The following is a 20,375-nucleotide window of genomic DNA, read 5'->3' as shown; positions in this document are numbered from 1 at the left end:
TAATTCTAGAAAACGAACGGAACGGATCAATTTTACTTTTGGGTATTTAAATGTGCAGAAAATGTTTCAGTGAACAATTCTTAGGAAACTGACTTGAGCTTCTAGGCTATGATCCCATCATGCTGTCATAAAGATTTAACTTTTGAAATTTAATAACCCTTTACTCTTTATCTTCCCTGGACTGTTTGTCACCTGAGTTTAAACAATGTGGGAGAGTTGGTTGCTCTTTATGTAAATGAGTCTGCCTGCCACGTCTCCTCAATGTTAGAATGCTGATGGTAATAACAACAACCTGTGAACTGAATGGATGACCAACAGCTCTAGAGCAGGACTAATGGGCTAGTTAATGTCGGCAAAGTCAGGATTTAGACAGCCATTACAATGGCATCTCGAGAATTAAGAGAAAAAGCAGCCAAAGAAAGCAGTGTTTTCATATTATGTCACAGCGGTAACTGTCTAAAACACAAGTAAAATCACTGTAGTCAAAAGGAGTGCATTAATTGTATTCAGCATTCAGGGAAGCAACTTGCAGAAGGAAGAAAGCTGAAAAACATAAATGATGTGAAAGTCAACAATTTTCTGAAATAAAACTATGATTTGTAACTTCTTTCCCTGCAGACTTGTTGTTTGACAAAGTTAAATCCAAAGCTTAACTGTAGCGAGTCTTAAACATATTTACTGGACGCAGATTCAACATTCACCTGTGGAAGATAAGTGAAGAACTGAAGCTGCAACTTCAACTATAACCAGATGTTGCTTAAAAGCATTAACTTCTGTTAATTTTCACAGCAATCACATTGTGAAACTAAGTAAAAGTCTCTTTAAGCTTCTGAGGAAACATGTGACAGACGTTTGGTGAATAAAGCCGGTGCAGCGTAGCCCCCTTCTCAAGGCGTCACCTCATCATCGCTGTAGTTACTGTCAGCGTCCCCAGACACGGCCACCTCGTATCCGTCAGGGTTCATGGAGGGCAGGATGTGGATGCGGGTGTTGTTGATGAGCGTCTGGATGCGCTCGTTTCCCTGCAGATACTCTGAACACAGGTACTGAGCCAGGTAGATCAGCAGCTGCCCACCCAGGGGTTCGTTCCCATGCACGTTGCCAACGAGTTTCATCTCAGGCTCGACTAGGTAAGGGCAACGTTTAATATTAAGCATTAATATGACACAAAGAAGTGCTGCGTGAATCGGAGCTGCACTCACGCAGCTGATGTTCTCCGGGACTGCTTGAGAACTCGATCACCAGCAGCTCCCGGCCCTCCATGCTGCGGCCGATGCTGTACGTCCTGGAGATGTCCGAGCATTGATTCTCGGTCTTCTTCAGGATGTCAATCCTTTGGGAGCTAGAGTGATAGGTGAACTGGATCGGTGCAGCAGCCTGTTGGGGTTGAGGAGCCTCCAGGTTCTGAGCTGCTTCATCTTCTTGCTCCACTGTGAAGAAATGTCACAGAAATGGCGGTTTGCTAAGAGAGACGTTATCTGTCCAACCTGTCTTGTCTAATGCTTAAAGCATTTTTTTGATTATTTTTATATCAAATATTAGTTAGCTTCAAATAGCCTTTGTGGTTAGTAGACGCCAACTAACCACTAGGGCTAGTTTGCTAGCCGTTAGTTGAAGCTGTTGAGCTAATCAAGCAGCCTTTCTCAAGCTGTGGTTTGAGAAAGGCTAGTGGTCCACGAGGTACTGCATGTACACGACCGTTTATTTGCCATGAGGTGAGCTCAAAGTGCGACGCTACAGTTAGCTTACCAAAGGTAAGCAGTTTCAGAAAACTGCTCTATGGTTAGTTCAATGTCTCCCAGCATTTGCTTGATTTAGTCTTCTGGTTTATTGTGTTCAAAAAAGATGAAACATGTCCGCCTTTTAAACCACCTTTTAAACCTAATGGAGCTCAAAGTGACTGGTTTCCTCTGCCATGTTTCAAAAAGCAGTAAAAATCCAACAACACTAATTTTAGTTTTTAGCTTTTTTTTTGGTCAGGTTCAACACATTTATCTTTATAATCTGTTAATAGCTGTTGACTCTGCACACAGAGTTATTTTCCCGTCTTTGTTTTGAGCTGAAAGAGAGGCAGCGCTGCAGCTCAGAGTCACAGAAGAGCATAAGTTTATATGAAGTTGCTTAGTGAAGACATCTGGCTAACACACACATCAACTCAGCTCAAAACACCGTCCAGCTGGATCGCTTTCTGTCCTCCCTGAATCCTACTGGGAGAGATCGTCTTGTCGTTTTCATGTTTTATTCGTAGCTCAGTTTAACGTGGAGTCACTCAATTCCATTTTCTCAGGATTTGTTTTAATCCAAGCCACAGATTTCTAATTTTAAAAACTCTTCGCTAAAGATAACGAGGAGTTTTTTTAGCTGCCACATTTCAGAGTCATGTGCGAAGCAGATGACTGTGTGAACTCTTGGGATGCGTTCACAGGCATCAGGAAATGATTCAAACCTCCAGTCACTTTATGGTTATAGAACTGGATCGTGCAGTAGAATGAGATGCGTTGTTCCCGAAGGAAACAGAAAAACACTTCTTTCTTTTTAAATGCTGAGCAAAGGTCTATTCCCACCAATCATATGAAGCCCGAGCTGATTTTATGACTCTATTTTGACACGATGAAGAGAATTATTGGTAAAAAGGATATCGTTTATTTTGAAAAGTGGATATTGTCACCAGAGGAGTTAAAAAAATAAAAGAATGATAATTCATATTAACGAGACTGCCAAACAATAGCAATAAAAATGAGATAAATCAGCAGGAAATCAATTGAATTCTTAGGCACGTTTTAGCTCCAACCGAAGACTTCAATGCATTTAATTGGCATTGAATGTGGGAAACAAAAACAAAATGGCGCAGAATTGTGAAGTGAAGATCTAAAGGCTGTTTTATTTCTGGGCCTGTGGGTGAGCTTAAAAAAACAAGAGATTCAGGCAGATCACAAGACTGTGTGGAGAAAAATACACAATCTATGAGAAATACACAGAAAAATGCTCTCAAACAGCATGTTAAAACAAAAAATATATATACATTTGAATTACTATAGCTGAACAGAATACCAAGGGAACTGTTTAATCCCATATAAAATCTCATTGCAGTAGCACAGTCTCAGATTATCAGATTAATATGGGTTACTGTCCTGCCATACTTGTCACATTTTTTTTAAAGTGTACCCAAATTAAAGGTTGTTAGTAAAGGTTAATAAATGTTTTCACGTCTTTATCTTTCATTATGACATTACGCTACTGCAAACAAGGTTTGATAAAAGTTTTCTGACTTTTCATGGATTCCTACAAAGGGTGATAATAAATGTGGCAGGCAAAGCAAGCAGGCCACACTAATGAAAACCTTTTAAAAAATTAAACAAAAAAGTCAAGCAGCATGTTGCTGCATGTTTTCTTTAGAAACTGACCACACGTGTTTCCTAATTCTCACCATACTTGGAGAAAGTTTTTTAAATTAGGCAGATAAACTCAAAAAAAACAACAACAAAAAAAAAAAAAGTCCACCGACAGAGACTCTGCTTCTGGCTCACGGTGTTGATGCTTTCACGATAACGTAATGTTCGTCCTCCGTGCGTTCGGCAGCATGCCAATACGGCCCAAAAGCTGTTCTATCTCCTGAAAATGCTGAAAACATCACACAGGAGGGATCTCACTGATCCATACCTTCCTTTGTGTCGCAGCTGTTCAGAACGTTTTCATTATTTTCTAATAATAAAAGTGAGACAAACTCATGGTTTTCTATTTATGGTCCCTGCAATTCATCTGGCATGAGCAGAACACAAGTAAATAAACGAACGAGGCTGCAGTTTAAGATTTTCTCCCCAATCTTTGACAAGCGGAAAAGCCACAATAAATAATCTTTTTTTTTTTTTAAGCATTTAAAGCTTGTTTCTGGCCGTACCCGAAATATACTAAATCCTTTTATTACCTTTGAGACCCTCCAGCGGGTCGTAACATCCCTCCTGGTCACTCACAAAGAAGCGATCGCAGTCCAGGAAGTACGGCCAGGCCATCTGGATCCCCTCAAAAGCATGACTGCATCTCTTGTGCGCTGCCTCGCAGGCGCTGCGGCAGGGCCTCAGCGCCTTGCTCCCCTCGCAGCGGGGGGCCAGGACCGAGCAGCCCAGCATCCGGATCTCGGGGTTGCACTGTCCGCCCAGCAGCTGCTCGACCACGCTGATGAGGAGGTACTCCACGCCGGTTTCCGCGTCCCTGCGGGTGCTGTGGCCGACGATGTTGGGGAACATGGTGCGGGTGTAGGGCATGTCGTCGCAGTAGGACAGCAGTATGTCTGTGCATTTGGCTGTGATGGAAAGGAAGAAAAAAAATCAGATTAGGGATATTTATCTATAAATCACAAAATGAGTTATAGATAAATCATCTTTATTTGAACGTCCGCATTTTTCCACATCTTCCCGCTCTTCAATGGATTACCACATATTTTCCTTCCACTAAACTTTCCATTAATACTCCACCTTGAAGCCAGAGTTCATTTGTTATATCATTAATGCACATTTCAACATGCATTGTGCAAACAAAGTGACCCATAATGCAGTACAACTTTAACAGGAGATTTCATATGTAAACTTCACAAAACACTTGTATGCAGCTTGATTATTGGTGTCGGACAAATCGCACGTCTTATGTTGCGTTCAAGTTCTGCTGAGAGACAAGATAAAGATTAGTGTCTGTCGGTTTCATTTTTGAAAGGTCCATTATGCGTCTCTATTTGTCATGGTGTGCTATCCTCAATCATCTGCTCCTAAATATTTCCATTATCTGTGGAAATTAGGATCTGAATATTTCATGCCTCCATCGATCATCTAAAAATACTCAACCGGATCAGACTCCGTTAGCACTCCGTGGCGTTATGGGATTTACGATCCTGTTTGTGACGGAAATCAAGTGATATAAAGAAGCCCTGCAGAACTGCTTTTGTTCATCAGAGGTGGATTTTTTTTATTTTTTTATTTTACTTTCCTGTGTCTTTGTACATTTGGTTTCAAGATCAGAAGCGCGACACGCTGTCATTAAAAATTCAAACATCCCTGCGACTTTCTGGGCTGCGATAAAACGAGGAGAAGATGACGAACAGTCCGTGCATGACGACTTTCTTCCTTCAAGCCGGAGGGTACTTACGCTTTTCTTCCGCTGCTGCTGCCTTGCACTGTCCTGCAAAACACACCCAATTTGATCAGTGACCGCTAGGTGGCAGAGTGGTTCCTGTGAATGCAATAAACTGGATCGTAAACTCGAGCTCAGCTCTTTAGTAGACCAAAAAAAAAAAAAAAAACGCCACACAGCCCGTCTGGAAAAGCTCACTTATATGTTAAAATGAGTTGAAATGAATTATGCATGGATTCAAATCAAATTGATTTTTAAAATGGAAAAGTCTCCAAACGAGCATCTGTCGGGAAGTTTCACTCGCATCGTGTCCAAATGCGACAGAGACTGTCCTGGGAATGAGGATGAGAAAGTTTACCTCTGATCCGCGGGTCGCATCGCGGCACGGCTCCGCATAAAGGCACCAGCATCTGCAGCAGAACCAGCAGCATTTCTTCCCCCCACTACGCTGTTAGAACCCCGCTCCGTTCTGTGGCAGCTCGCTTACACACGCAGACAGACACACACACAGCAGAGGGTGTGTTTTTCACTCGGACTGCGTGAACTTCCCAAACAAGCCAGACATTCCGATGAACTTCCACGACAGAGGCTAAGCAGTGGAGCTGCGAGAGGAAATATGACTGAGCCGAAGTGAAAATGTATGGCAACTCAAATTGTCACAAATTTCGTTTTTATGTGTTATGCACCATGGCGATCTGTCATGTTTTAATTTAAAGGGAAAGCACCGTTATTATGCTTTCTACTATTCAAGCCAAGTCAAAATGTCAGAGAAAGGTTTTAACTGCACAACCCGTTTTTTATGTTTAATCCGTGTGAGTGAAGTGGTTAAATCAATATTTGCTTTAAGGCATATTTTAAAGTTATCGAAAAAGAATGTAAAGAAGAATAAAAAGAAAATGACCTACTGGGGATGTGACATCACTGTGGACAAATTTGGTCAAACTTTCAGGTTTTCTAGTATGAAATAATTCCACGCTCTCTCAGTCAGTTGCATAAAATTGCTGTCCGACCTTTGACTAGGCCACACAAAAACTATGATTTCCAGGTGTTCTTTGGATTATTTTCTTGCTGCTCAACTCAAAGTCACAAACTAGCGGGACACCCGTCAAGTTTCTCTGTTTTCTCATCAGTACACCGAATATTTTCTAAAAAGTCTTGGGGATCATCAGGTTTTTTTTTTTATTCGTTTGTTTTTTTTTATATAAATATGAGTCAGGACTTTTAAGGTCATAAGCAGTGATTTGGGACTTGAAACTTTCTTAATGCTGAATCTTGAACCCTGACTGTTTTTGAGGTCTGCAGGACTTCAGTTGCTTTGGTTCCTTTTGTGACTTCCTGGATGAGTTTTTGATGGACATTTTTACTCCTCACAAGGTTCAGCTCTGTTTAACATCTTATTGGTGCTGAAATGTCTATTTCATTGGGGATTTTGTAAGACTCAAAAGATTAAAATGTCGGAGTCGCATGTCTTTTCTTCTCTGGAAATGCTCAAGTATCGGACTAAAATTTTGTGATAAATCGTCAAAGCGTCAACGCATTAGTTAACACTCAGAAAGCCCGAATATCTACTGATTACAATTATCTAGAGAGGTCATACAGACATCAGGCTTTCAGGAAACACGAGGCAAAATTCAGTTTGTTCGGACAACACTATATTTTCTAACAAGTCTAAATCCAGAAGAGGAACACACCTAACGCTGTGTGAAAGTTGCAGTATTAGTTTTCTTTCTAGGTGTGATTTTCTCAGATTATTCCCATATCAGGTGGACTGTTGTTTTACATCCCAATCAAAGCAGAAGTGCTTGATGGTTTGCTACTGTTCAGGCAGAAACAAAAGCGCCAGGATGTCAAGCAAACAGAGCCGTTTAGCAGTGAAAGACTTTGCATAAGAGTAATTATATTTTTTTTTTCTAGAGTGAGACACGGTTATTATCAGCAGACCTGATTACCACCCACTTCAGTTCATGTGAGCATCAGCGGAGCAGCTTTGCTTTGCCTCGCAATGATTTCTGGAAAATCCCAGATATGATGGCACGCTGTAATAGCTTTTCTTTTTTCTTTTTTTGAGTGAACGTGTTATACCTTTTCAACTAATTATAAGGTCTCCTCTTCAAGCTGAGCAGACCTGATTAGCATAATGGCAGAGTGAATATTCAAAAGGGTTCGAGGCAGGAGGGCAGGCAGGCGAGAAGGAGGTTGGTACAGATGTAGAGCGAGGGGTAAAAAAAAAAAAAAAAAAAAAACTGCTGCATCCTTCATCTACATCAGGAATATTGATTAGATCCTTAGCATGTTGATGCATTATGCAAATTACACCCTAACCCAGAAACTGAATGTAAGTGAAACCTAACAGTTGAGACCTTGTAATCATGCGTGTGTGTGTGCGTGTGTGTGTGGTACTGCTGAGGGAAAAGAGGTGTGGATCTGTGAGAAAAGGCTGAGTCACTCGTGAAAGAAAAAAAGTATTCACACCTTTTGTTGCACGACTAAAAGTCGGAAAAGTTCAGCGCCCATTTGAACACACTTTGAACTTTGAAGAACTACATGCTCAGCTGCAGTTAAAGCTGCAGGACGTTTCAGGTACATCTCTACCGACTTAGCACTACTAACAGTCTGTCTTTATCTTTCACTCTTCTGTGCAAAACAGCTCAAGAGGATGGAAAGTGTCTGTGGGGCAACAATTTCAAGCCTCAACCGAATTTAAACTCAGACTTTGACTGGGTCATTTTAACATAAACATGCTTTTAATCTGAAACCTTCCATTGTAGTGAGCGTTCTATGTTTATTCTAAAAAAAAAAACTAAAAAAAAACTTCCACTTCTGTTTCAAATCTTTTGTAGAATCCAGAATCGCCTTGTGTTTTAGCTCCAGCCATCGTCCAACTAACCCTGACCTGATATTGAGGAAGGCCGTTCTTACAGCATTAAGCCGCCTCCACCACCACGTTTCACTGTGAGGACGGTGAGTTCAGGGTTAGTTTCCCTCCTCACACGGAGTTTGTCAGGTTCGGTCTCATCTATCTGAGACCGAACTAGATCTGTTAGATGAGCTCTAGCTAGATCCCGACCAGATGTAAACATCTCTTCATGTCTTTCTTCCACAGCAGCTTTTTCAGACGAGGACAGAGTGGAAAATAAGGTGCGTGAGGATGAGAGCTTAAAATCTCCACAGCTTTATTCTGCAGAAGTTTGTTATTGTTGACCAGCAAGCGAGGAGAGACTTCTTTATTCGGTTGTAACTCACGCTCCAAGCATTTGTCCCCTCCGTCGCTCTAAACGATGAGTGGTTACAGCACGTATGTCGCCACGCATGCATCTTCTGTTTTAATTACCAGCTTCTCCTTTATCAGCCTCCGACGATCGGGGTTAATTATGATGTGTTAAAATAGCCGAGCTCTGGCTCCGTTTTAACCAAGTCACTTTTCAGCACAAAACACATGAATTCAGAGGCTTTTGAGTGTTTGAGTACTGATCCTCCTTCACTCAACGCTGAGAATAATTAAAGCCAGTCTGGTTGGCATGTGATTAAGCCAGATCCATTAGTGAGTTAGCATGAACTAACTGAGGAGAAGAACTTTGACCAAACTTTTTAATTAGTCTTGGGAATATGCATAATATTGGAGTGGAAGTTTCTCTTTTGCAGCTATTTTTATGTCTTCGGCATTACAAAGAGGACTAAATGGAACCAACAGGAAGACATGAATGACTCTGCAGCATATTCCAGAGAGACTTATAAGTCATATTTCTCTACTTCAATCTTTTTCCTTTTGGGAAAAATTCAATTTTAGACATGGGATAATGCGTTTGGGGAACTAGCCCTGTCATCTCACTTCCATTTCAAATGACTAAATGTAGACATTTCTAAATTAAATCTTAAAATACAATATAGCTTCCAAACTTACTTTAGTTGCCCAGTACAGATGCATTCAAAAAAAAAAGTTTATTCATGTTTTAGTAGCACAGCTTCTTTTTTTTTATCCAGCCTTCAGTTTTAGGCCATTTGAAATATTACTGTTACTAAATTTAAAAAAAACATTAATTTCAAAAATAGTGAAACCACTACAATTAATAGATGAAACTAAAGGATTTTATTTCATTTACGCTTTACTGTCTGAACTTCAACAAAATTGTGTTGGAACTTGAAATTAGTAATCGTCGACTTCCTGTTTTCTCTTTGCATAACTTAAACTCTAAAAGAGACCAACGTCTGTTTTCCACTCTTCAAAATGGTAAAGACAAGACAACAATTCAGTATATTTAGATAAATATATGTGTTGGTCTTCATAATCCTTCAAAAAAACAAACAAAAAAAACTACTTACCTAAAACTGCTGCAGTTTGGTGATCAGAGAAAACACCTGAAACTGTGGGAAACAAGTTTGTCTGAGAACCAAACATCAGGATGGTTAGAGGGGTAAAAACAGAGGGAAATGTTGGGGTCACTAAGTCTCCATTGCAACTATTAGACTCTCTTTATATTCTAAATAGATCTAAATATCTATTAATATTTTATATTTTAAGGCTTTTCAGATGAGTGCGACACTCACTGACTCAAACATTCGACCCCATTGATGACAGCTTTACAATCAACATCTTTTATTGCACGTAGTCTAATAATCACTCTGTCAGAGAACAGCAAGTGGCTCACAGGAGGGAAAAGACTCGTGTGGGCAAATCGCGTCTAATTCAACGTATTTTCTCCTATCGAAGCAGCTGTCGTAAAAGTATAACAGTGGTTGAAAAAAAAAAAAAAAAGGTCACATATTCATATAAACTTGGCACAAACACTGAACAGTGTAATTTAAAGCACTTAGAGACCATGGCTGTGCTACATGGAGTCTGTCCTCGACAGTCTAGACGAAAAGCTGCTCCTGTACAGTGCGGCGCGAAACACTTCAGCACACTCGGCTCGTGTCGACGTCCGCAGGAACCGGTCGAATGGCAGAGAAAAACAACAACAGAGGCTGCTAGTACAAACACGTCTCGGTTAGAAGAGGGTTATCTAGTACATTCAGCTGCTAACTGGCTCTTTGGAGGGCGAGTCTGGCGATGTGCAGGAGTTTCTCACTGTCAACGAAGTCCATGAAAAGAATCAAACTGAGGCTGATTTTAATTTTGGGAGACGTTCCCGCCGCATCGTCTTTCAGCACGCTTTTCAAAAACTCAGATCAGATAATCTCAGCGTACCTTCTGAGATTATCTGATCAATTTTTTGGTTGTTGTTGTTGTTTCTGATTACACAGATTTTGAGGAATGGCGGGAAACTCAAACAAGCCGCGAAAAAACTTCACACCACTGGAGAACTCCTCGACATTTACAGCGCCTTGCAAAACCTTTTCACATTTTGTCTCATTCAGACCCAAAAATTCAACATCCATGAAAGTTTTTAAGTAATAATATACCAAAACAAAGCTGCGCATCATTGTGAAGTGGAAGGAAACGTATTCCCAGTGTGAGAAATGGAAAAGAAGGCTTAGGTCGAACGTCTCACTGAGTTCTGATCAGTCCGTCATGTGAAAGTAAGGAAATGGTGGCACAGCTGCAAACTAACCCCCGACAAAGCTGTCCACCTAACCTGACAGTTAATTAGAGGAGCAGCCAGCTCAGACAGGAGAACCTGTTGACAAGATAATCAGTAGTTACACACTTCAGAGCTCTGGTTCTTATGGAAGCGGTTGCTGAACGAAAGCGGTTTGTAACAAGGGAAGTATGAGACACAGCAAACGTGTGGAAGAAGATGCTCTGATTGGATGAAGACAACAGTTGTTTTACGGCTGGGTATGGAGGAGACTAACAATTCACATTACACACTGTCACAGAGGTGGCGGCAGCATTATTCTGTGCAAGAAAACTGTTCAGTGGCTGCAGAGGAATTAAAACTGGGGTCAAAGTTTAACTTCCGGCATCACAACACACAGACAGAGCTGCAGCGGAATGGTTTTGATAAAAGTATGCGCATGTTTTAGAATGGCCTAGTCAAAGCCCAGATGTAAATCCAATTAAGAATCTACGGCAAGGCTGGGCAATTATGTCCACACGTTCTCAAGCTGACAGAGCTTGGGCTATTAAGAATTTTCAAAAATTTCCAGATGTCTAGAAGGACTTGCAGCTGTCTGAGGGTTTGTATCGACTCAGAGGACCGAAAAACAAAAGCAAGCCACACACTTCAGATTCAGGAAAATAAAACTGCGTGTTATTTTCCTTCCATTTTACAGATTTTCACAGCTTTGGGTTGTTTCATCTCAAATTGTTTCATTGTCATTGTAACATGGCAATAGAGCAAAAAACTCACAGAGAGTGAATATTTTTGCAAGTAACTGCGCAGTTTCATGATGTATGGGAATAATTATGGAGATCCAAGGAAATCAAAATTATTACTTTATGCTTATAAACCTGCTGTTAATTTGATTCATCTGGTTAAATGTAAAAATTTTCCACTGCTTAAAAGACCTGGACATCAACTGTGGAGAAGGTAAAAGATAAAAAATAAAAAAAAAATCAGAAAACATACTGAGTCACTTTTTTTTTTTTTTACACATGAACCATTGGGCTTTTAGGGATCCAGAGGTAGATTAGTGTGCAAACCTATCATTAAACATTTCTCCCCTTTTGTTCTCTCTGTTGGTCTTCAGCCACTCTGATGCGGCCCAAAATAGACGGGCTGTGTGGAAACTGTAAGGTACTGCCAGACAAAATAACACCTTTCATATTTCTGCCTTCTTGCGGAACTTGTTGACAGTAACAAAAATATAAACTATCACCAGGCTCATCCTGCAAAACAGCTTCTGTCTCCTGCAAGCGCAGAAGTTTTAGGAAATGTCCTCGGACAAAGTGCATCAATATTCAGAGACCGACGAGACGACGCGAAGCGTTCTAGCGCAGACGAGTCGTTGCGTGTCCCGGTGGGTCCTCTGGAGGTTTCCGGGAGAGCGAACTTGTCCAGGGTAATGAAAACAATAAGATGGCTGGTTGGTTCAGCACTGAAAAGCTTCTTCTTACACGTCGCTGACTCCAGTGTCTTGTCTTTCAGTTTGAAATAACCTGAATCTGTGACGTCCAGAGGGTGGGGGATTGGTTGGTTTTCGTTTGTTGTGGCTGATGAATCACAGACCCTGCTGTTTACCAGAACCATCCACCTGAAACTCGCCTGTCTCCCCTACATCATATCTCCACCCGTCCATCCTCCCACTCATCCTTGCCTTTCCATTCCTCTCCACCCACTACCTTTTCTTTTTTTTTTTTTGCTCCTTCTTCACCCTCCACCCACAATCTGTCCCCTCCATCTCCCCTCCCTGACAATCCCCTGTAGTCTCCGTCTCCTCCGCCCGCCCACCTCCTTCCTCATGAGCCAACCTGTTTTTGGGGCTCGCTCTCTCGCTCTGCTGGAGAGCATCTGTCACGTCCAAATCCGTCACATTTTTGCCATTAGCTGATCCGCTGAAGACAGTAGTCGTTCTCCGTGTCCAAAGAGCTGTTGTGGCCCGACGAAGGGTAAAGGTCGCGGCGCAGCAGCTTGTTGACGACCGTTACCAGGACCTTTTTGTACTGCTGGCGCAGCAGCGAGTAGGCAAACGGGTCGGACGCAGCCTTGCTGTACGTCAGGCACTTACTGACGATGCCCCAGTGTCGGTTGACGTCCACGAAGGGGAGAAGCTCGGCCAGCCTGAGGAGAGAGAAGGTGTGCCACTGATCAGAGACGCAGACCCGACCGTGCTCGTCTATCAATACAGTAAATATGAGCTATAAAATATGACGCAATAAAGCAACAATGGCTAATAAATAAAATGATTAAACATGCACCATAAAAAGCCATGATCTCCCACACAACTGGATCCCAATTTCCCCCCACAAAAAACAAAAAAAACGATTCTATCCAGATCGTTTTCTCCGCTTGCTCTGATGTTGTGCCACTAAAATGAAATTGGATCATACGGGCGCAATTGGGTTGGAGATTATTGCAATTTACCAGCCCACGGCTGATCCAGATGAGACATTTAGGCCCCAGCTGGAGGCTTCCACGGGGTCAGGGGGTCAAGTTATGCGCTTCAACAAGTCAGCCGGGAATCGTTCCCTGATAACGTCTCATCCTCTTGCCGGAAACGTCAACCTCATGGATTTTCAACACCACATCTGGAGAAACATGCTTTATGTTTCAGTGTTTTGAATTACACCATTAATGGGGTTCTCTTGAGATGGGCATTGTGGCTTTCTGCCCAGGGAGATATATCCAGCGGGGTCCTTCAGAAAAATATACCTGCTGTTGTGATGCAGCAGGTATCTTCATTTGCACATCCATTCAGAGGGAATCGTTACATTGTTATCTAAGGAGTCTGCTCTCCACCTGATCAACTATAATCTGACACACTTTGATTGCTCAAACCTAAATTTGGTTGTTCTACAGTGAACAGAGATTCTTTAAAAGCCAAAGTGGCATTGGTGAAGCATTTAATCTAACTGTGAAATCTGACAAAGATCCTCATCAATGCTTCGTCTGCATTAGCACCGAGTCAGATTGAGACAAGTGTGAATAGTACATCTCGATGAACTTTTACTGAATTATTCCACACTGTTTATAGATGTTTTATAAGACATACATGGGTTTTATTTGTTGGGGGGAAAAAGGCAGAGAAACCAAAACCAAATCATCTACCAGTTCAGTAAAGATCAGGTCATGACCCTCAGGAACATCAGAGGGTCATGACCGTCTGATGCTCCTGTTTGACCCCCTGTGATCTGTAGAAACTCTAATTTAAAACATGCTTACATGTTTAATTCTGCAGGGAAATTTACATGCTTTTGTTTTGAAAAAACATGTTTTTGAATCTTTTTTTTTTTTCTAGATGACTCTTATCTCTGTTTGGGTCTGTTTTAGTCAATGTTAGTAGCATTGCAAAGAACTGTTCAGATTAACACTGCTGCATGAAAGTTCAAGGTTCAAATCCAGGAGTTTAGAGCGTTTTCCCAGTGAATGTTTTCGTTCTCTCTGGGTGCTCTGGCTTCCTCCCACACTTCAAAAACATGCATGTTAAGTCAATTAGGTCCTCAGAAATGTCTGTGGCGGTTTGTCCTTTGTGTCTTTGTTGATTCAAATTATTATCCAGTTAATAATTGATTGCTCTCTGTGTTGTGACTGTACCCCATTTCCCTTTTATTTATCCACTTTTTGTTGTTTAAATAGGCTTTGTCTGATGTGTCTGGTTGTCTAGGGCCTAATTCATGCAACAACCACCACTTTACAATCCAGTTTGATGACATATGAGTGTGAGCTGCAGAATTTCACCTAATGTGGCAGATCTGTTTGTCTGTCGGTCTCTGCAGTGAGACGACGACTAACTAACGAAGATATTCAGACTAAATCAAGGTAGCTGTTCGAGCTGCAGCCTATTAACTTACATGAGTTGGGTTGTTCATTTTTAAAGCTCTCACACAGGGGTTTTGCACTAAGTTAAATAATGTATGAATTCCCATCGGGTCGTCTTACCTTGTAATTACATAAGGAGCAAAGCAGATGATAAATGAGCCGATGAAGATGCTGATCTTCTTTGTGGCTCTCTGCTTTCGCCTCTTCTGCTCAGCTAAACACCTTTGTTTGACGCTGCAAACAGCAAAGAGAGGAATTAAGTCCAAAAGACCCACAAATCAACAGATAAACGAATAGAAGAGCATTCAGGTGTCATATACGGAGGTACAAAAGTGTAACAGTTCAATAAAAATGGTACTGTTACAGAAAGACTCAGTTAAATATAGTGTGTCGATCCAACATAGCCACATTCTAATGAATAAATAACTAGGTATTCAAAATTGTTTTTATGTAATACTATGGAGGTCCAAAGGTGCCACAAATGAGCAAATAAATACATTTGAATATACTTAATTGACTCCCAAATGGGCCACTATTCAATACATGAATGAAAAGTCCAAATGTTAGAGTGAGTGAGTGAGTGAGTGAGTGAGTGAGTGAGTGAGTGAGTGAGTGAGTGAGTGAGTGAGTGAGTGAGTGAGTGAGTGAGTGAGTGAGTGAGNGAGTGAGTGAGTGAGTGAGTGAGTGAGTGAGTGAGTGAGTGAGTGAGTGAGTGAGTGAGTGAGTGAGTGAGTGAGTGAGTGAGTGAGTGAGTGAGTGAATGAAGGAATGAATGAAATTCACTATGAAATAGAAATACTGAGGTAGCTGACTTGCATTTCTTAAGAAATGCACTATATCTATCATCTATCGATCATTGATGTATTTCTAAATTAAATGTAATTATGTCCATATCAACTTTAATAATGACTATTATTTAAGTAATAATCTATTACAAGGTGATAATTATTGGCAATCGCTATTTAAATATGGAAACGATAATGAAATGATTAATTTTAAAATAAATTCAGTAACTGTAAAATAAAATATGTACAATTATTAAAGCACAAAATGTTTCAATATTCCTGTAACGGACAGAGTAGAGTTTTGGGGGGTTTCTGACTAAACTAAATCCATCCATCCATCCATCCATTTTTTGCCTCTTATCCGGGGTCGGGTCGCGGGGGCAGCAGCTTCAGAAGGGAGGCCCAGACTTCCCTCTCCCCAGCCACTTCTTCCAGCTCCTCTGGGGGAACCCCAAGGCGTTCACAGGCCAGCCGAGAGACATAATCCCTCCAGCGTGTCCTGGGTCTTCCCCGAGACCTCCTCCCGGTGGGACGTGCCCAGAACACCTCACCAGGGAGGCGTCCAGGAGGCATCCTGACCAGATGCCCGAGCCACCTCAACTGGCTCCTCTCAACGTGTTGGAGCAACCCATTTCGGCCGCTTGTATCCGTGATCTCGTTCTTTCGGTCATGACCCAAAGCTCATGATCATAGATGAGGGTGGGAACGTAGATCGACCGGTAAATCGAGAGCTTCGCTTTTTGGCTCAGCTCTCTCTTCACCACAACGGACCGGTACAGCGCCCGCTTCACAGTAGACGCTGCCCCAATCCGCCTGTCAATCTCCCGCTCCCTTCTTTCCTCATTCGTGAACAAGATCCCCAGATACTTAAACTCCTCCACTTGAGGCAGGACGACCCCCCTGACCCGGAGAAGGCACTCTACCCTTTTCCGGCTCAAGACTAAATCCACTGACTCTCTAATATAGATGGTAACTCATGTTGTTCTTTTTGTTTTAGTTTTTAGCGGTTTCTTCTTCTACTGCTACAGTAACTGAGACGGAGAACAGGCACAAGGGGGAGCCAAGCAGAGGATGTGCGGTGCCCGTCTTATCTGCAATTATTGCGTGACATCATCTGAGTTCTGCGGCCATGTGAGTGGTGCCTGTGAGGTTTGTTTTGTGTCAAAGTGAGTGACCGAGCCAAAGAAACCCAGCAGAGTCTGGATGCAACAGAAAGAGAAAACCAAAATTTCCCAGAAAATTCTCACTTATATCTTGAACAAGAAATTATTTTAAATGAAATATTGACATAAAAATCTAGTGCAGTTTTATTAAATATAATTTTAATAAATAGTTCTGTGTAATTTTAAACTTAATACTCCAAATGAGTGATTAAATCCCACATTCATCATGAAACTGTTTGCTGTTTTTAGTCTTGATGTATTACATTTCATATTTTATGGTTAAACTGTCTTGATTGAAGCTGCACAGTGGTGCAGTTTGTAGAGCTGTTGCCTTGCAGCAAGAAGGTTCTGGGTTCGATTCCCGGCCCCGGTCTTACTGCATGGAGTTTGCATGTTCTCCCTGTGCATGCGTGGGTTTTCTCCGGGTACTCCGGTTTCCTCCCACAGTCCAAAAACATGACTCTCAGGTTAATTGGTCTGTCTAAATTGCCCCTAGSTGTGAGTGTGTGTGTGCATGGTTGTTTGTCCTGTGTGTCTCTGTGTTGCCCTGCGACAGACTGGCAACCTGTCCAGGGTGACCCCACCTCTCACCCGGAACGTTAGCTGGAGATAGGCACCAGCAACCCTCCCGACCCCACTGACGGACAAGGGTGTCAAGAAAATGGATGGATGGATGGATGTCTTGATTGATATTTGTCAAATGTTTTAACACTGAAAATGTGCCTTTTGTGCTGGTTTCTGTCTTGGTCAGGATTCTCCTGCAAAAGAGGTAATTTATATTGATGAGACGTTTGCTAGGTAAAAAAATAAATACATTATATGTACTATTCTCAATGTATCAGAGTAGGTATTAGCTTTTTATTTATTTATTAGTTTAGTATTTACTGTTTATAATGCCTAATTAATAAGTAACTGATAGCTATCCTGTATACATACATTTATGTATTTATTCATCGCAGTTTTTGACCTTCATTTAAGCATTATGGATAAATTTATTTATTTCATATATTATCTTTTTAATAAATAGCATTTTAAATACTTATTTAATTTGATTTAGCTGTTAAATTAGATTTGATTACCTTCATTTTCACTGTAATATGAAATATACAATAAAATTATGAGTTTTGCTCTAAATGAGGTGATTTGAAAACATCAAATACACACAAAAACCACACCTACCTACAACCCCAGATTCAAACAATCAACACCCACGAAGTTGAAGAAATAAAATGATCGAAATGATGCTGGTACATGGATCACAAATATTTGTAAAAAAAAAACAAAACAAAAAAAAAACCAGAACAATCACTTCGATGTTGATTACACAAACAAGGTAGCATAATTCAAAATGATTGAATGCGGGGTTATTTATTAAATTGTGGCACTTCTGGCGAGCCATACTTGTCACATTTTAGTAAAAGCCTTCGGATAAACAAGTCTGAACGAATAAAAAGTTAGAAGCGTCACCTTGGGTGGATGTCGACCAGCAGAAACAGAGTCTGCATGGTGATGATGTCGATCCTCTTGCAGTGAAACCTGGCGACTTTCAGCACTTTCAGGTAGGTGAAGCACAGGATGAGCAGCGACAGCACGAAGCTGGTGGCGTGGAAAACCACGGTGAAAACCGTGAACTTAACTTTGTCGCTGCCTCCCCCGCTGGGCTGCAGCGTGCAGGACGCGTACACGTCGCTGTAGTCCACCCAGGAGAGGAGCAGCGCCGTCAGGGAGAAGGTGAAGGAGTGCAGCCAGGAGTAGCCCACCATGATCACCGCGTCCTTGTAGCGCATCTTGGTGGCGTAGCTGAGCGGGAAGACCACCGCGATCCAGCGGTCAATGCTGAGCGCGGCCATGCTCAGCATGGTGTTCGCAGTCAGGAAAGTCTCCAGGAAGCTCACCGTGTGGCAGACGCAGTCCCCGAAGGGCTTCTGGTTCCTGACGACCCCCAGCAGGGTGGCCGGCATGTTGAGCACCGTGATGAGGATGTTGCAGAAGGACAAGTTCATGGTGAAGACGCCGGGCACCTGCCGGCGGATCTCGGTGCTGTGGACGAAACATAGCAGCACCAGCAAGTTTGACAGCAGAGACACGACCGCGACCACGACGATGAACAGAGCGCAGAGAACGTCAGCAAAGTCCATGTCTCTCACAGCAGAGAAATGAAACAAATAATAATTATAATCCCCTCTTAGGTTACCTGCGCCCGCTGGCTGCGAACAAGTACCTAAAATCAGCCATCATCATCATCATCATCAGCCGCCGCTCATGTCTCCGGAAAGAATCCCAAATTAAATTCACTTAAGATCCCGGCGCGTCCGCGCGTCCTCTCCAACTTCCCAGGGCGCTATCCAGCGTGCTGAAGGCAGCCAGCATCTCCCACATCACACTTTCCATCTAGTTCCCATTAACACCCCGACTTCAGAGCAGAGAGAGGAGCTGTGGCAGAGGGAGGCGAGGCGAGGCGAGGCGAGGCGAGGCGAGGCGAGGCGAGGCGAGGCATGCCTCTCAGCGGCAGCAGGCGGCCCACTCGTTCAGATCTGGTGGGGGGGGGGGACTGGAAGGACCCGGGTGGTGAACAGATCGTCCAGTGAAGTGAGTGACCTACATAGCACGTGAAGAAACGGCGATCACAGCCAGAGGCACGAGAGCCACTGTTTGTTTTTTTCGTCTGCAAAATAAGAAAAAAAAAATCTCAACTCTTACCTCCAAGAGAGTAACAACGTTTCTCACTTTTTAGTTCCCAAACATAACAGAAAACCCTACAACACGTGAGGAGTGATTCAAGTTTCAGCTGCCTGAATATTAGCAGGCAGGATGAAGAGAAACAGAACAATGTGCTGCTGCTGCTTAACCGGAGACCAGTTTGGCACCAGATGCGCGCACTCTGCGATCTGGCGCAGGCTAACGGATCGTTTCCCCGTAGACACAAAGTGCGCCATTATTTATGCCTGCAATGTAAAAATATTAGAGGATCTGAAAAACTGCAAGTTGGAGTTGCACACTTGTTCTTTTTGTCTGGTTTCAAAGCAACAACAGCAGCTTGTTTTTGTCTTGTTTTCCTTACACATGGGAAATGAGGAGGAGTCAAACCTTTAAGGAATTTCCTTACTGAAAAAAAAATATACAGATTTTCAACCTTAACAATAAACTATAGGGATTTTTATCGATATAATTGAAGCTGAATGTTAATCCTTTGTGCGTAAAGTGCAAACATATTTAGCATGTAACTTGATGCTGTTATTCAAATTGAAAGATCCTTTGGTTTAAAAACTGATGAGAACAAAATGTCCAGGGCTTCATGAAGTCTCAGGGGAGCATATGATCATCTGGAAACTGAACATGTTTATTTAGAGGGTCTGAAGCAAATATGCAGTCTAAAAAGTAAAAGAGTTTTTTCATCTTATGTAAACCAAAGACATAACTTCTAAACACTATTGCACTATAAGAACGATTTTTGTAGAATATCAAACATAACACATTTTATATCAAGAAAATAGCTACCTTATTTTGGTAGCAAATCCTGTGAAAATATTTTAATTACAATTAAGCCAAGGGCGCTCATTCACTCAGCTATGAACTGCATTTATCGTGTGAAAAGCCTAACAGACAACAATTAGGCTGGTGTTACTGTCGGTTGTGTAGTGAGTAAGCTAACTTAGATTTGCAGTCAAGAAAATTTCTGCTTAAGACTTAATATTTAAGTGGAAAACCAGGTTTAGCTTAGTTAGCTACAGTGCTAATGCTAAAGCTAAGCTTGCTAGCAAGCTATACTTCTTAACTCTGATGCCGTCGTTGCCAATTAATAGAATATCTGTGGTTGACAGGGAAAAAGTTGTGAATGTCTTATTATTTTTAATCCATCCATCCATCCATCCATCCATCCATCCATCCATCCATCCATCCATCCATCCATCCATCCATCCATCCATCCATCCATCCATCCATCCATC

General features: G+C 41.9%; 2 protein-coding genes across 3 annotated transcripts in view; both read right to left on the bottom strand.

The window, feature by feature from the left end:
- The window catches only part of LOC103480446 (carboxypeptidase Z), a 9,252-nt gene extending 3,566 nt beyond the window's left edge, over positions 1 to 5,686 (bottom strand). The window contains exons 1-5 of one of the 2 annotated variants that reach the window (XM_008435395.2): positions 5,480 to 5,686; positions 5,137 to 5,169; positions 3,926 to 4,300; positions 1,203 to 1,430; positions 900 to 1,126 (exon numbers count right to left, since the gene is read on the bottom strand). In XM_008435395.2, coding sequence (XP_008433617.1) covers positions 900 to 1,126; positions 1,203 to 1,430; positions 3,926 to 4,300; positions 5,137 to 5,169; positions 5,480 to 5,552 — 936 coding nt within the window. In that variant the 5' untranslated portion in view covers positions 5,553 to 5,686. Of the gene's footprint in view, positions 1 to 899; positions 1,127 to 1,202; positions 1,431 to 3,925; positions 4,301 to 5,136; positions 5,221 to 5,479 lie in introns of both variants that reach the window. The other variant, XM_017310569.1, reaches the window with a different exon arrangement.
- A 4,012-nt stretch (positions 5,687 to 9,698) lies between these two features.
- Positions 9,699 to 20,234, bottom strand: gpr78b (G protein-coupled receptor 78b). Its single transcript, XM_008435396.2, has 3 exons — positions 17,896 to 20,234; positions 14,601 to 14,714; positions 9,699 to 12,782 (listed from the first exon to the last, which is right to left on the bottom strand). Exons 1-3 carry the CDS (start codon positions 18,564 to 18,566, stop codon positions 12,545 to 12,547), a joined length of 1,023 nt encoding a protein of 340 aa, XP_008433618.1. The 5' UTR covers positions 18,567 to 20,234; the 3' UTR covers positions 9,699 to 12,544.
- Positions 20,235 to 20,375: the final 141 nt, after the last annotated feature.

Source organism: Poecilia reticulata, linkage group LG18 (genome assembly GCF_000633615.1).
Source record: "Poecilia reticulata strain Guanapo linkage group LG18, Guppy_female_1.0+MT, whole genome shotgun sequence".
Taxonomy (NCBI): Eukaryota; Metazoa; Chordata; class Actinopteri; order Cyprinodontiformes; family Poeciliidae; genus Poecilia; species Poecilia reticulata.
Note: the sequence above shows the minus strand (reverse complement) of the source record. Positions and strands in the feature narration are given on the sequence as shown.